The following is a 15747-nucleotide window of genomic DNA, read 5'->3' on the forward strand; positions in this document are numbered from 1 at the left end:
TCGCCATGGGAAGCACCCAGCCTCGCTCGGCCTGGCAGATAAAACCTTTTCAGGTTGCCAAGGCGAGAGAGCCCCAAAGCAGTGTTTACACCAGCAAGTCCTGGCTGCGAGTCCCCCCCTCCCACCGCCCCCCACCCCAGGCCCACCCCAGTCCCGCAGGCCGCCCCGAGAGCCGGGACGGCGCGCGGCGGACCCCAGGGCAGGTGCCCCAGGTGAGACGCCCGACCCGCGGGGTGGGAGGGCAGTGTCCCGGCCCCGGCCCCGAAGGACTTTCCCAGATCCGGGGGTGGCCGTGCCGTTCTCCTCGTGAGCCGGTGGTCGTGGGGGGGGGGGGGGAGCAGGCTCAAGGATCGACACTCCAGCCATCACCCCCCGGGCACCCCGGGGTCCCCAGGGCCGACGGGGGGGGGGGGGACGGGGGCGGGCCGCTGGCCTCCGCCCTCCGCCCCGCAGAACTACTTTTCCTGCTGCCCGGCAGCTGGGCCGGGCGGAGGCGGCGGGGGGGGGGGGCGCGGGAGCGGACGGCGCCGCGGAGGGATCCGGGAGGGGTGAGGCGGCTCCCCAAGTCCGAGGGAGGAGACCCCCCCTCCCACCCCCCCTCCAAAGGAGTCGGCGGGGAGGGGAGAGCTCGCCCGCTGGCGCGCTCGGGTCGCGCCGGGGCCGGGGAGGCAGAACCGGAACCGGAACCCGCGCGCGGGCCCGCAGCGGCCGCCCGCCCCGCCCCTCCCGGCCGGCCCCGCCCCGCCCCTCCCCCGCCCGCCGGCGCCGCCTCCGCCCGCCCTGCGCGCGCTCCCGCGAGGCCCCCCGGGACCCGGCGCCGGCCCCGCGCCACCCGCCGCCGCCGCCGCCGCCGCCGCTCCCCACGCCGGGCTTCCAGGCCGGACCGGACCGGACCCGACCGGACCCGACCGGGACCTCCCGCTCCCCGCCGAGCCGCCGCCTCCCGGAGCGTCGGGGCGGAGCCGCCGCCGCCGCCGCCGCCGCCGCCGCCGCCCGCGCCGCCCGCGCCGCCTGCGGAAGAGTCCGGGCCCCCGCGGGATGCGGAGCCGCCCGCGGCGCTGAGAGACCCGGTCCTGTCAGCGCGGGCCGCGGCGCCGAGCCCGCCCGCCGCGCGGCCCGCAGCCCGGGGGGAGGGCGGCCAGCAGCACCCGCGGGCCCCGGGCCCCGCGACATGGGGCGGCGCCAGCCCGGCACGGGACGGCCCGAGACGCGGCCGAGGCTGCGGCCCCCCGCCGCCCGCGGCAGCGCCAGATAGACCCAGGCCCCGGGCGGACGCCGGTCCCCGCGCCGACCCCGCCGACTCGCGGCCGCCCTCCGCCAGCAAGTTTCCTTTCTCCCGGGAGGACTCGGCGCCTGCTCCCGAGCTCGCCTTCCGGCGGACCCTCGGGGCTGCTCCGGGGGGAGAGACCGCCGGCCCCGCTTCCACCCGCACCCCCTTCCCCTGACCCCTTCCGATCGGACGTGCTAGATGACCGAATGGAGTGTTGAGCTGGACTCGCGTGTCCCGGCCGGACTTGGGCCTGATCCCGGCGTCCTGGGGGTGGGGTGGGGGTGCTGCTGTAAAATGCAAGTTGGATAGGAGGAGGACCTCGCGCCAAGGGCCCCAATGAGTGGCACACAGTCGACTATCACCGACAGGTGGGTACGAAGTTCCTCGGGCCCGGTTCCCCCCCCCCCCCCCCCCCGCCCGGGTCCTGCCCAGTGCCGGTGGCCAGCGACGTTGACAGGCCTCAGGGAGCCAGGCTTGTTTTCAGCCCTTGGCATCATCGCTCGCTGCCAAGTTACCTGGTGGGATTCAGTTTTGCTGCTGCTGCTGCTGCTGTTTCTCTTCCCCCAGTTTTCAGAGAAGAGAGAGGGAAAAGTAGTATGGTTGTGGTTTGCAGTCTGCAATGCCCATTTGGGGCCAAGTACTCAACTTGGGGAAGGTCATTTTGGGTGAAGGTCAGGGGCTGGGTTGGCTCTGTGGGTTTTGGTGTGTCGTCAGGCTTACTCCTGTCCCGTGGTACTTTCTCTAGACACTGTTGTTACGCGCTGCAGGGATTTCTGTCTGTGAACCTAAGTTTCAGCCTTGCTGCTGCTTGGTGCTGCGTGAATTTGATCTCCCTGGTTAAGTGTTGACCTGCACAGTGCCTATTAATTACCTAATAATTTTCCAGAATGTTGACATTACCAGTAAATAACAGGCTCTTGCTGCAGCCAGTCTCCAGGAGCTGAAAGAAATGAGGGGAAATCACAGGGCATGCTTGCTTTTAATGATGCCATTTCAATATGTCCTCCTCCAGAAACACTGGCATTGAGAGGATGGGAGCCCTAAGCAAGACAGGTGGATGGTGAAGTACATGTGCTGTAAGGAGCCCCTCCACACCTCCACAAGTAGATTCCCTTCCTCTCCTTAATTCTCTTGAATAGGCTTAAGGAGAAACAGTTCCTAGAACACACTTTGTTTCTCAACTTAGACATGACACTGGGTGTTAGGCCCTAATTTTAGGCGGCTAACATTATTTTAAGTCAGCCTCCAAACTACGACATCATTAAAAAGAAAAAAAAGAACTCATATGAAGTAACCAAATTACAAGGCCAAGGCCCTTTGAAGATAAGTCCAGAAGCACTCCCGTGAAAAGTAGCTTAATTTCCAAATAAGAGAGTTTCACCCAATTGTGAGTCTCGTTTGTTGATTTTAAAAGGGCCAAATTCCATTATCATAGCATAACAGCTACTCCAGAAGCAGAACTTCCTCTTCCTGTTGATGATTTCCAGTGTCACATGAGTGTTCACCTAAAAGATTCCATTAACTATTTAAACGATTTATATCCACCCATTGTTTACATACTTGGTGAAATGGAATGTACATTGCCAATGAACTGATTTTCAGGTTTTCTGAGGCTATATGTCACACGCGTAGTGACAGTGCTTTCCTTGTTCCCCCTCTAGGTCTCTCCTCCTTTTCTGTTCAGGGTCTTTTGCTCCTGAAAAGTCACTTCCAAGGGTTTTGCTGGTTGTTCAGTTCTTGCCCTGGAGCCTGTCGGCAAGAAGTCTTGCTGGGAACGGGTGTGTTGATTTTCATTGAGGTGTGGGGGATTTAACGTATAGAAGTGAGGACGCCATCGCATCTCCCATGAAAGTCTCCATCTGACTATTCAGATCTGAGTAATGCTTTTCTTAAACTTTGCATTTCGCACATTTTCTTCTTTCCACTATCTTTGGATAAAATCTTTAGATTCGTGTCTTTTCATAGCTTGGCATAAAAACATTGAGTAAGCATATGATTATCGAAAGCCTGTACCCACCCCAACCTCCCCCCAAAAAGAAAAAAATAGCTTTATTTGGATATTTATGTAACAACAATAAATGAACATTATACAAAGTAAAGTACGGTAGAATGGCTTTTAACACTGGGAAAAAGTTGTTCACATTGGTGAAGGGAAGCAATTTGACCAGATGCTTATAATAATACTTTGTGGGGTAAGGCCGAAAAGATAGTTTCTCGGTTCAAACCTTTACCTAGTTGTATTAGGCAACTCTTTCATTTAAAGCAGGACCATCAAATATAAAGGCATTGGCTATTGAAACTGATGGAGAACCTGCTCTTCATCAAGCATTGATTACAAGATGGGTATGTAAGATTAAGCAGCAAAATACACTGGGGATTAATATTTTTGAATTAGTTCAGCTTCGTTTTCCCTTCCCTTCCCTTCCCTTCCCTTCCCTTCCCTTCCCTTCCCTTCCCTTCCCTTCCCTTCCCTTCCCTTCCCTTCCCTCCCTCCCTCCTTCCTTTTTTTTTTTTTTTCCCTATAAGGAACATTAATGAGAAGTCACTTAATTTTGCTGAGGTCTGTTTCTTAGGGATTTGTTATTGTTTTGTTTTCCGTTTTTAGTTTTTGGCAGTCATTGAGCTAGCTTGAACTCAGAGCTCCTCTAGGCAGGTACTGTACTTGAGCCATTACCTCAAGCCATGCTGCTAGTTCCTTTGTTTTTATGTTTCTTTAAGTGTTTCTGTAAAGTAGCCATTTCTCTTTAAGAAAGTATTTGTCCCTGATTTGAATATATGTTGAGGTCAAATCTGGAAGTACTGGTTTAGTATTCTTCCCATGCCAGGGTGCCTCAACAAAGTTATGAGTGTTAGAATGAGTTCTAGCGTCCTCTCATCTTTCTTCCGATGTGTAACTCCCTTTCACAGTAGGTGTCTTTTTCTGAATGTAAGACTACTGGCAAATTAATGGTGCCAGTGTAGCTTTTTAGAGATCCTTTCAAGTTTGAAGTACTGTATGAGGTACGGCTTTGTTCTGTAGAGTGTACGAAGCCACTGGGCCAGCTGTGTGAACTGGAGTTCTTTCATTGTGGTGCTTCTGACTACCGAGCCTGTCCTCAGTTGAAATCAGACTTAGCTGGTTTTGGGCGTTGTTCTGTTTTGCAGTTTGTGGCAGGCGACACATGGCTGAACAAGATAAGGAGGGTTTTATTCTTGTGTTAGGGACGTGCTGGGGCTGGGATGGAATTCAGCTATGTTTAGGCTCTGATTGGTCACTTTGGTTACATCCTGTTATTATTTTGCAGTTAAATTAACATGTTCATTTGCTCCCTTCTCTTGCCCTATGCTTGTACTGCCCAGCCCTGATTTCTTCTTCTTCATCATCTTTTTTTAAAAACTTAAAACTCAAAAGTATGTTCAAGGTAGTCAAACAGCTTTTTAAAAAGTCTTAAGTAGTTTTATGGATACTTTCCAGTTTCTTGCTTTGTCACTTCGATGAGACCAGGAGATTAACTTTACCGTTGAGAGTGATCACTAGAAAAGTAGTAGGAATGCTGGTTTTCAGTATGCATTGATGGTTGCATTCAGACCTAAAATAATATCTTAATTGTTTCCAATCCTCCTACATGGCTTCTTCTGTCCCTAGAGTTTAGATTCTGTGACATTTGGAATTGCTTCTGAGAGGTAGAGAGGAGGGAATGCTCTTTGGCAGACTCAAGTGATTCCAGGCTAGCTCCTGTAACAATTGAGTTTACAAGGGGAGAAGGAGGTACAGGAAAGAAAGTTACAAGGGTCTTCCTAGAAGTAAATGGGCTTTACTTTGTCAAGGGCTTTCAGGTTTTGCTGTTATGTAATAGATAAACAAAGGCTTTTGATCTACTTCAGTTTTCTCAGCATCGAATCTAATTTTCATCTTGTTTGACTTAAGCACACTTAGAGTGTGGAAACCTGTAACTTCATATGCATACACCCAGCAATTAGCATTTTCATTTCTGATCTTTTTTTCTGTGAAAGTTGCCATGTTGCTTTTGGGTAGAAAAAGTTCATGTAGGTATGTTTTCAAGGTTGCATGAGTCATCTGCAAGGTGAAATTAATTGTAGCATTTTTTTTTGGTAAAGTAATTCAGCTGATAAATGCAAAGTTAAAATTAGGGACAAGAATCATAGTATTATCTTAACATTTTATTTTTATCTTTTAAAAAATAGTTCAGTATAAAATCTTGATTCATACAGGAATAGTACATTCACTCATACAGTTTCACATGAGTCAACAGGTAGAGTCCAAAGTAAGTTTAAGAAAATGTTCCTGTTTATTCAGGGAAATGACGGGAAGTTTATTTGAAATCATTGCAAAAGTATGTTTACCTGGTGATACCACTTAGCATTCACTGCTGGTTTCCAATTGTTAACATACACTGTAGGGCACTGAGTTGACATGCAGGCCTTTTTTTTTCTTTTTTTCTTTTAAACAAGTTGAGTTTTACACAAAAGTGAACTTGGTGGCATGTATTCATGGAACCTATAAATGGTGGATTTATATGTTATTCTGTGGAGGATTATATCCTCTGCAAAGAGTTGTCTAAATCTTTAAATGGTTGTCTCTTCTCAGTCATCCAGAACTAGGAATTGCTTCCCAAATCAGTGTGGGTCACAAAAACAGCAGAGTATTTAAATGGGTCTCTGGAGGCAATTACAGGGACTTTTTTTGCATCTTGATTGCCTGATGGCTATTAGAAATGTCTCTTCTAGGGCTGGTGGCAGAGGACTTTCTTACCATTTAAAAGGCCCTGGGTTCTGCTCCCAGCACTGCCAAACAGAAACACTTTCTTATCATATAATTGCTTATCTCTCAGAAATTGACTGTGCCACATTTCCAGGGATAGCTTAACTTCATTTGGTCTTAATGTATTAAAATATAGATTAGATGACATTTTAAAACTTTGTTTGAAAAGGTGTCCCTTTTCCTTCTAATAATTAGGAGTCTTCAAAATTGTACTATTGATGGCAAATTTATAATTTCTTTTTGCTTCCTTTTGAGTAAAACAGCCTGAAGTGTGTCATGATAGCCTATGGTTGGGTCACTGTGTTTCTGTCACTTTCGCACTTTAAGGCTACACAGCCGTTGTCAGGATTACTAAGTCAAGATTATAAAGCAGGGAGTGACAGACCCAAGATACTTCTTTCTCCCAGTGCTGAGGGTGCAGCTCTGCGCCTCACACCTTCAGTCCCATGCTGGGCAAACACTTTATGCAATATTTTAATCGAGATTTTTCTGGCTCTCAAGATCTCCTATTTTTATTTTAGATTGTTGTCTTTTTATGTATATTATTTTTCTCTCTTCCTTTGTAGTTTTTCAACCTCACCAAGTCAGAGTTGGATTTTTTTTCCCCCTACCGGATGCTTGCCCTAACTTTAAATGTCTCTGGAGGATAAAGATACTGTCACTTCCCCTGGAGCCTGAACAAGCTGATGGGGCTTGTAGTCAGGAAGCTTTTCCTGATCTTTACCTCAGACTTTTCTTTTAAGTTGTCCTATTTTGTATACTTGCTGTACCAGGCTAAGTAATGCCTTCCTCCCGTTTTATGCTTCTGTGACTCTAAATAGCTTAGATGGTTATCCACCGATGTTCCATTCCTCTACTTTTACTTTTTGCTTAGTCAAGTTGTTATGGTTTCGGTTGCCCCATGATCCAACTACCAACATCCCGCTTAATATTTTCCTAGCTTTCCTCCAAGTTGTTTTCAGTACAGCAGCTGATCATTGTATATTCTATTCCATCTTTAGTTTTACTGTGATGCAGGACTTTTTGAGTTTCTTCAGAAAATAACCCCAGATTATGGGAAGCAAGAGCCTCACGATTATTTAAATTCACTCTTATTTATTTATTTTGAAGTGCTGGGGCTCAAATCACGGATCTTACACATGCTGGCCAAGTTACCACTGAGCCCCATCTCTGGCCCCACTTTTATTTTAGATAGTTTTTAGAATGGATGTTAAATGTAACAATCACATGAAACAAATGTTGTGTAGTCAGCATAAATATCAAATCAACTAATGAAATAATTGCTTAAGTTATGGAGGCTTCCTTATAAAGTTTCTTTCACAGTCATGTCCAAGTATAATAAATATTTCAGTTATGTGGCCAGAGATAAAATACAGAAATCCAGAATGTCAGGCAGGAGCTTTTAGTGATTAAAAATCAATCGTAAGTGAAGACAAATAACTAAATTAAGTGAAGATATGTGATTGTAGCTGGAAGGTAAAATATTGGTCTCAATATGTTGAGATGCATCTGGAAGTTGTTTTTTCCCTCTGGTGGGTTTTCAATGTGTGTTACCTAAAATTATGTGCCATCTTTCCTTTCTTTCATCTCCTGTTATGCCTTTATAGTAGTGTCAAGAAATAGACCTGTTTTGCTTAGCGGTATTTTGTTCAGTAAAATGAACTATTGTTAAAATTGAAAAATGTTTTACTTTCTTGCTGTTGTATGTGTAAAAATTGTTACTAATGACAAGAGGTAGTAAGAAAGTATTCTTTAAATTATTATAAAATACAATTAGATTTAAAATGTATTAATAACCCTAACCCTTTTCTTTGAAACTTTTTTAGTTTAAAAGCATGTAAGTAGATTTCCTTGTTTCTTTGGTATTTTGCTAGTAATTTTAGAATTTTGGAAACATGCCCAAATGAAAGCATTTTACTTTTTCCAGTTAGAATGTCTGGAATATCAAGATAGCCATATATGAAAGATGTTTATAAAACAGTGTCTAACTCCAAGAGCAGCTTGTGAAGCTGATGGCTAGAATAATTTTTAGGGTTTTAATTCTGCAAAGGTGTACATGATTGTGTCAAAGGTCAGATGCTCTGTCCAAATTGCATAAGCATGTATTATTGACTTTTAGTGAAAGAAGAAACACATTACGTTTATCTTACTGAATTAGCATGTACCAGTGTAGCTCACAGTTTAAATTCATACCCAAAACAGGATCTTTTACTAATTCAAATGCTGACTCCTATTTTTTTTTTAAATCATAGTCACATGTCAGGCCTGAGCGACCTCCCAGTGTTTAGAGACAAGCAGATATAATGGCCAGTGGAAAAAATGTTTGCTGGCCTGGGAATGTGGCCTAGTGGTTAAGTGCTTGCCTTGTATACTTGAAGCCCTGGGTTCGATTCCTCAGCACCAAGCCAGAAGTGGCGCTGTGGCTCAAGTGGCAGAGTGCTAGCCTTGAGCAAAAAGAAGCCAGGGACAGTGCTCAGGCCCTGAGGCCAAGACACGAGACTGGCAAAAAAAAAAAAAAAAAAAAAGTTTCCCTTCTTGGGACTGAATAACAGTTCACAGAGGAATCAGGAACACTGAGAGGCTGAGGTGGTAGTGCACACCTGTCCTTTCCCTTGGGGAGGGGGCAGAGTAGGCTCTTGAGTTTGAAATTAGACGAGGCTACCTAGAGTGACCCTGTCTCAAACAAACAAACAAACAACAAGAAAGCCTAAGGAAACTGGATTTAGTTAGTGCTTACAACTAGTTACTTGTCATACTTTTTTCTAATGCCATTATAAAGCATATTGTCATTTAAAGATAACTGCTGTGAAACCACAGTTTTGGTTAATAATTTTTAATTTGGTTAATGAGTGTTAATTAATATATTCAAAAGAAGAATTTTATATGTCTTCAGTGGATTCAGAAAATGTGGATTATTGTACTCAAATCTCAGATTTGATTAGCATCTCAAGAAAGTATGCCTGAAATGATCACATTATACAGAAAGTGGCCCTATGCTGTTCTGACTCATAACATATCCCCCAAATACACTTGCATACACATAGGGAATCCTGTGAAGGTGTTTAACCATGTTCTCTCATAGATGCTGGCTGGTGATCTGTCTGGGTTGTGGTTTGCCCAGTATACTCTCTGTGGTTTACGCAGAGGAAGTGGTTCTTGTGGGTGATGGTCTGATCTTTTTGAAGATTGTTGGTGGCACATGCACTGTCAGCTTATTTCCTGTTTTATTGGCTGTTTGGGCAAGATTTTTCTCAGGGTAAATACTAAAAGGCTATTTAAATATTTTGTAGCAGCAGGATAGATAGTTACGGTGTTGTATAATGCCTGCCCCTCAGGTATGTGAGGGTTAAATTAATGTTTGTGAATGCTTTGAGAGCCTAGGATGAAAAGTACAGATATATTCCTAATCATATTTTGCAGATTATTGCTGTGTTCAGATACTGTTGAGTTGAAACAAAACATGTTCATGTCGTAAAGTACTCTTCTACTGAACTTGATTTCTGCAACCATTCCATGTTATTTAATCACCTCAAGTGTCAAAGTTAGAGTGGTTTTTTTTTTTTTTTTTTTTGCTTTTTTTCCTTTTCTGGTTCTTTATTTGAATTATTCTCTCTATCAGTAAATTTAATAGAGTAGTGGATGCTCTGTCTTCTGATAAGGCCAGTTCACAGAATGTAGCACTAAGAGCTTCTTCATCCATTTAACTGGAATACTAAAACAATGAATGGAGAGATTGCCTTTAGTGATCAAGAGCTGCACTATACATAAACAAGCCCCTCTGTTTGATTTGATGAAACCCGAAAATGAGCAAATTAATAGAATTGTACATGTACTACTTTTTTTTTGCACTTATCATTTGATATTAAAGCAAAAGAATATTTTGATGGTAGAGCAAAGTTTTTGGTAGTGTTTAAGTTGTCAACCAATTTTTGCCTTATTATATTTTATTTGAAAAAAAGGATAAAGAAATGGCCCAAATGATCCAGCTACCCTAGTGTTGCCCAGATTAAATGCACATACCCACATACACACACACACACTTTATTTTACTTTTTTTTTTTTTTTTTGGCCAGTCCTGGGGCTTGGACTCAGGGCCTGAGCACTGTCCCTGGCTTCCTTTTGCTCAAGGCTAGCACTCTGCCACTTGAGCCACAGCGCCACTTCTGGCCGTTTTCTGTATATGTGGTGCTGGGGAATCGAACCCAGGGCCTCATGTATACGAGGCAAGCTCTCTTGCCACTAGGCCATATCCCCAGCCCCTTTACTTTTTTTTTTTTTAACCAGTCCTGGGGCTTAAACTCAGGGCCTTAGCACTGTCCATGGCTTCTTTTTGCCCAAGACTAGCACGCTACCACTTGAGACACAGCGTCGCTTCTGCTTTTTTTTTTGGCCAGTCCGGGGGCTTGGACTCAGGGCCTGAGCCCTGTCCCTGGCTTCTTTTTGCTCAAGGCTAGCACTCTGCCACTTGAGCCACAGCGCCACTTCTGGCCATTTTCTGTATATGTGGTGCTGGGGAATCGAACCCAGGGCCTCATGTATATGAGGCAGGCACTTTTGCCACTAGGCCATATCCCCAGCCCTTCTTTTCTTTTTTTTAAATGTATGTGGTGCTGAGGACTCAAACCCAGGGCTACATCTATGCGAGAGGCAAGCACTCTACCACTAGGCAACATTCCCAGCCCGGCTTTATTTTACTTAAAAAAAAATATCTTTAAGTAGTTCTACAAAGGAGGTGCCACTTAACAAAAGCAGTCTATGAATGCAGTGGAGCTTGATCACACACACACACACACACACACACACACACACAAACACACTTTAAACCATGCTAATGTCATGAAATAAAAAGTCTTCTGATCTTACCCCTGTTCATACAGAGTCACTAGTTGTTGGATATTCTTCTGAGAGATACCTATAGTTAAACTGTTTTGGATTAGCCAGGCACCAGTGGCTCATGCCTGTAATCCTATATACACAGGAGGCTGAGCTTTCAGGATCATGGTTGGAAGCCAGTTCAGGGAGAAAAATCTTCAAGACTCCTTGTCTACAACTGACTCACAAATAGCCAGCAGTGGAAGTGTGGTTCAAGTGATAGAGCACCAGCCTTTAATGAAGATGCTAAGCCAGGGGGCTGGGAATGTGGCTTAGTAGTGGAGTGCTTGCTTAGCATGCATGAAGCCCTGGGTTCGATTCTTCAGTACCACATACGCAGAAAAAGCCAGAAGTGGCGCTGTGGGTCAAGTGGTAGAGTGCTAGCCTTGAGCAAAAGAAGCCAGGGACAGTGCCCAAGCCCTGAGTTCAAGTCCCAGGAATGGCAGGAAAAAAATAAAAGTTAAGCAGGAGCCTGGGACCCTGAGTTCAAGCTGGTATCAGTACAAATTTTTATTTACCCAAACTCCTCCCTCTTTTCCTCTTTCCTTTTCTTCTTCCCTCTCTCTTCCCCCCATCCGCCCCCGCTCTTTTTCTTTCTTTTTTGTCTGTCCTGGAGCTTGAACACTGGGCTTGGGTGGGTGCTGTCCCTAAGTTCCTTTTTGTTCAAGGCCAACACTCTACCACTTGAGCCACAGCATCACTTGCAGATTTTTCTGTGATCAATTGGAGATAAGCGTCTTATGGACTTTCTTGCCCTAGCTTGCTTCGAACCATGGTCTTCAGACCTCAGCCTCCTGAGCAGCTATGATTACAGGTGTGAGCCACTGGCATCAGTGGCCTGGCTTCTTTTTCTTTTTTAGACAAGGGCATAGGCTGTGCTATGCCTCAACGTCTAAATCCTCTGCCTTCACCTTTGATGTGCTTGGATTACTTGTATGCACCTCTACACTGATTCTCCAAAACATTAAAAAAATGTACTAGCTTATTTATTTATTTATTTGCATCTATTCCATTGTAGCCATATCTGTCAGCTTTTGCTCTTTATACTGCCATAGCAACACCACCTTTGGATTTCAGTCAGCTCCTGATTGGCTGTACCATTGCTTCCTGTGTCTTACACTGGAAACCTGGCTGAGGAAGCATCTTCTGTCCGGTGAATGTCATTATTATGGCAAAGGAAAGGCAAGAAAACGGATGCAAACATAGGATGACTCTTGAAGCTTTCACTCAGTCACAGTCCACATCACATTGGCTCAGATGACATTGGCCAGACCTAATCACGTGGTCTTCCTCAGCGGGATAGGAATATGTGCCCTTCCTCCCCCGTTGCAAGTCACGTGATGACGTGTAAGGCTGTTGTAGTCCTTTTTTTTTTTTGGCCAGTTCTGGGCCTTGAACTCAAGGCTTGAGCACTGTCCCTGGCTTCTTTTTGCTCAAGGCTAGCACCCTGCCACTTGAGCCACAGTGCCACTTCTGGCCATTTTCTGTACATGTGGTACTGGGGAATCGAACCCAGAGGGCTTCATGTATGTATACAAGGCAAGCACTCTTGCCACTAGGCCTTATTCCCAGCCCCTGTGTAATCCTTTTCAGGAAGCAAAGTGGAGGTCGAATAATTAGGAACAATAATTTTTAACCTAGTACAAGTGGTGCTCAGTGACTGTCATATACACTGTTTTGGATCTGTAAAAGTTGTGCTTTTGTAAATGGGAAATTTCAAGTCCTCAGAACAGTGTGTTGAACCTCCATGTTCTCCTCATTAGCATCAGCACAGTCCATGTGCAGGCAGTCGGCTCATGTTTCCTGCCCTTGCCTCCTTATTTACTTATTGTTTTAGAGCAGTTTCTGGATGTCTTGATTTTATCCATAAGTATTTTCCTAAGTTAGAGCAACTTAGCCTGAAAATATTGCTTCTTAAGTTCTCACCGTCTTCATAGATTGAGGTAGCACTACTGTGAACCTGACCCGCATCGAGTAGGAGCGGGTGTTCATGGAGTATATCTAGCATTTGATAGCCAGGACTTGTTTTGATTTCATTTCCAGTATTTCTGGGGGAGGCTTGCAACAGAATGTCATCTACCTTTCCAGCCTCTCCTCTAATCCACTTTAGTGTGTGTCTTATGTGTGCATAGCAGAAGCAGGTAATTAACCTCTGGAAAAAATAACATTGCAACAGATTTGATTTGTAGGAGGTTTCATTTCTCACTGAGCTTCTGTTGGAATCCTGCCAGTTGAAAGGAATCCCAGCTTTTAATGGCTCTCAAGTCTTGTGGGAGCTTGAGGTTAGCAATGCCATTTTCTCTGGAGAAGAAATCCAGAATCATTAATAAAATCCCATGCTTACCTATACTATTGGTTGTGCAGAGGAAGGATCCGCATGTCTTTACAGCAATCCATATGATGATAGGAAAGTAAGTGAGTCTATCTGGTTTTAGTTTAGAAATCATTGAAACCACCTCAGCTGCTAGGTTAATCCAACTGAGGGCCTTAAAGCCTCTATAACAGCTCAAGATGCCAGTGTAATTTCATTTCCATGGTTGTAGGGAGTAAGAGACCTGTTATGAATGTAGGATGGTCTTAAAAAATTTTTCTTTTAGACCAGGCCTGGGACTTGAACTCAGGGCCTGGGCACTGTCTGAGCCTTTTGTGTCAAGGCTAGCACTGTACCACTTGAGTCAAAGCTCCACTTCCTGCTTTTGCTGGTTAGGTGGAGATAAAGAGTCTTGGATTTGTCTGCCCTAGCTGACTTCAGATCAAAATGGTCAGATCTTAGTCTCCCTTGTGGCGTTGAGATGGGTCATTTTTGGGGAATAGTGGGACATGAGTTCATTATAGATAGGCAAGTACCAGTGAGGTGAAGTGTTTACAGTTGAATGACTTCATTCTTATATATAACAAGGTGAAAGTATAATACCACTGTCAATTTTATTTACTTTATTGGCTTCTTACCACTGTATATAGAGACACTGAAAGTAATCTTTATAAATATCCAAATAGTTTTAGTTTTCTTTAGTTAAATTATACTGCTAATCTCATTTCAGAGTACTTTCATAAAAAACTGTAATTTAAAATTAGCTTTCATTGGTGTAAAATTATTTAAATTTGTTTTTTTTTAATTGGTTCTAGATTTGGTCCCTTGGTACAGTAGTTGATTTTAAATATAAACAAGTATATATGTTATATCTACATACTTGTATGTATATACACATATTTATACACATGTATACATATTATATACATATATACATATATATTATTACATATACATATGTATACATATAACATATATGTAAATTTTCCAGTGTAGAACAACTCTAGTTTCCATTCTTTTTTTTTTTTTTTTTTTTTTTTTGGCCAGTCCTGGGCCTTGGACTCAGGGCCTGAGCACTGTCCCTGGCTTCTTCCCGCTCAAGGCTAGCACTCTGCCACTTGAGCCACAGCGCCGCTTCTGGCCGTTTTCTGTATATGTGGTGCTGGGGAATCGAACCTAGGGCCTCGTGTATCCGAGGCAGGCACTTTTGCCACTAGGCTATATCCCCAGCCCGTTTCCATTCTTAATATGTCTGTTGTTGTATCACAATTAAAAACATTGGTTTTTAGAGATAATAGTTTGTTAGTACTTTTATTGGGATAATAGTACTTGGATTGGATTTACTAGTTGCCAGCTTGGATAAGATTTGTGGGTTTTTGCTAACTGTATTTATCCAGAAATCCTACGTTATTAGAATTCTTGAGGCAATCTTTAGAGATAATTTGGGTGTGTTGCCTAGATGCAGTTGGCAAAGAAAGAAACTCCGTACCATAGGAAGTGTAACTAAACAGGATACAGGGTACAGTTCTGATTCTAAAAATAGGAATTAAGTCAAGTGTTACATGGATGGATATTAGTAATTATATTTTTTACTCTGCTGGCAGATTTTTTTCTCTTCAAAATGATACACTTTGTCAGAGAAAGCTGTTTACGGATGGGTGGGGGTGTCTCCAGGGGTTAGAGCACCTGTCTAGGAAGAGAGAGCTGCCTTTAGCCCTAGTATTCCCCCCCAAAAAACGGAAAAGTAACTTTTTTTTTTTGGCCAGTCCTGGGGCTTGGACTCAGGGCCTGAGCACTGTCCCTGGCTTCTTTTTGCTCAAGGCCAGCACTCTGCCACTATTACCTAGTGGCAAGAGCAATTGCCTCGTATACATGAAGCCCTGGGTTCGATTCCCCAGCACCACGTATATAGAAAACGGCCAGAAGTGGTGGTGTGGCTCAAGTGGCAGAGTGCTGGCCTTGAGCAAAAAGAAGCCAGGGACAGTGCTCAGGCCTGGGTCCAAGGCCCAGGACTGGCCAAAATGAAAAAGAATATTTCAGCCTTAATTTTATGTGCGTGCATGTGTATAGTATGCGTGTTTGTGTGTGTGTTGTTCTTGTATGAGATAACGAGTGGAAGGAAGCTGAGGATGATGTTGACAGGAGCTTGGATTTTGTGTGTCAGATTTGTTAGGCAAATTTACCTTTCTTATCAGCAGCTTAATTTTCTTGTCTGTAGAAATAAGAGTCATGCTTACTTGGAAGATTTGTTGTGAAGATTCACTGGGAATGTATTTATGGACCTAACACATAGTAAAAGGTCAGTAGGTTATATTGCTGGTAGTGCTTAACTCTCAGACACTAGCTGTTTTCCTAAATCCTTTAAAATTGCTTTTTTCTCCTATGTTTGAAACACCTTTTATTTTGTATTTAAAAGTGTGTTAGTTTTAGAATTAAGGTGTATTTACAAATGAATAGATTTTTTTCTTTTTATTATAAAAGGGTTACAGTTACATAAGTCAGGTTAAGAGTACATTTCTTTTTGAACAATTG

The 15747-nt window shown here is 44.2% G+C and overlaps 1 protein-coding gene across 3 annotated transcripts in view; it reads left to right on the forward strand.

Moving 5' to 3' along the window:
* Positions 1–1389: 1389 nt before the first annotated feature.
* The window catches only part of Arhgef12 (Rho guanine nucleotide exchange factor 12), a 108386-nt gene continuing 94028 nt past the window's right edge, over positions 1390–15747 (forward strand). For all 3 annotated transcript variants that reach the window (XM_048344000.1, XM_048344001.1, XM_048344003.1), the window contains exon 1: positions 1390–1638. In XM_048344000.1, the coding sequence (XP_048199957.1) occupies positions 1607–1638 (32 nt within the window). In that variant the 5' untranslated portion in view covers positions 1390–1606. The remainder of the gene's footprint in view (positions 1639–15747) is intronic.

Source organism: Perognathus longimembris, chromosome 3, assembly GCF_023159225.1.
Source record: "Perognathus longimembris pacificus isolate PPM17 chromosome 3, ASM2315922v1, whole genome shotgun sequence".
NCBI classification, from domain to species: Eukaryota; Metazoa; Chordata; class Mammalia; order Rodentia; family Heteromyidae; genus Perognathus; species Perognathus longimembris.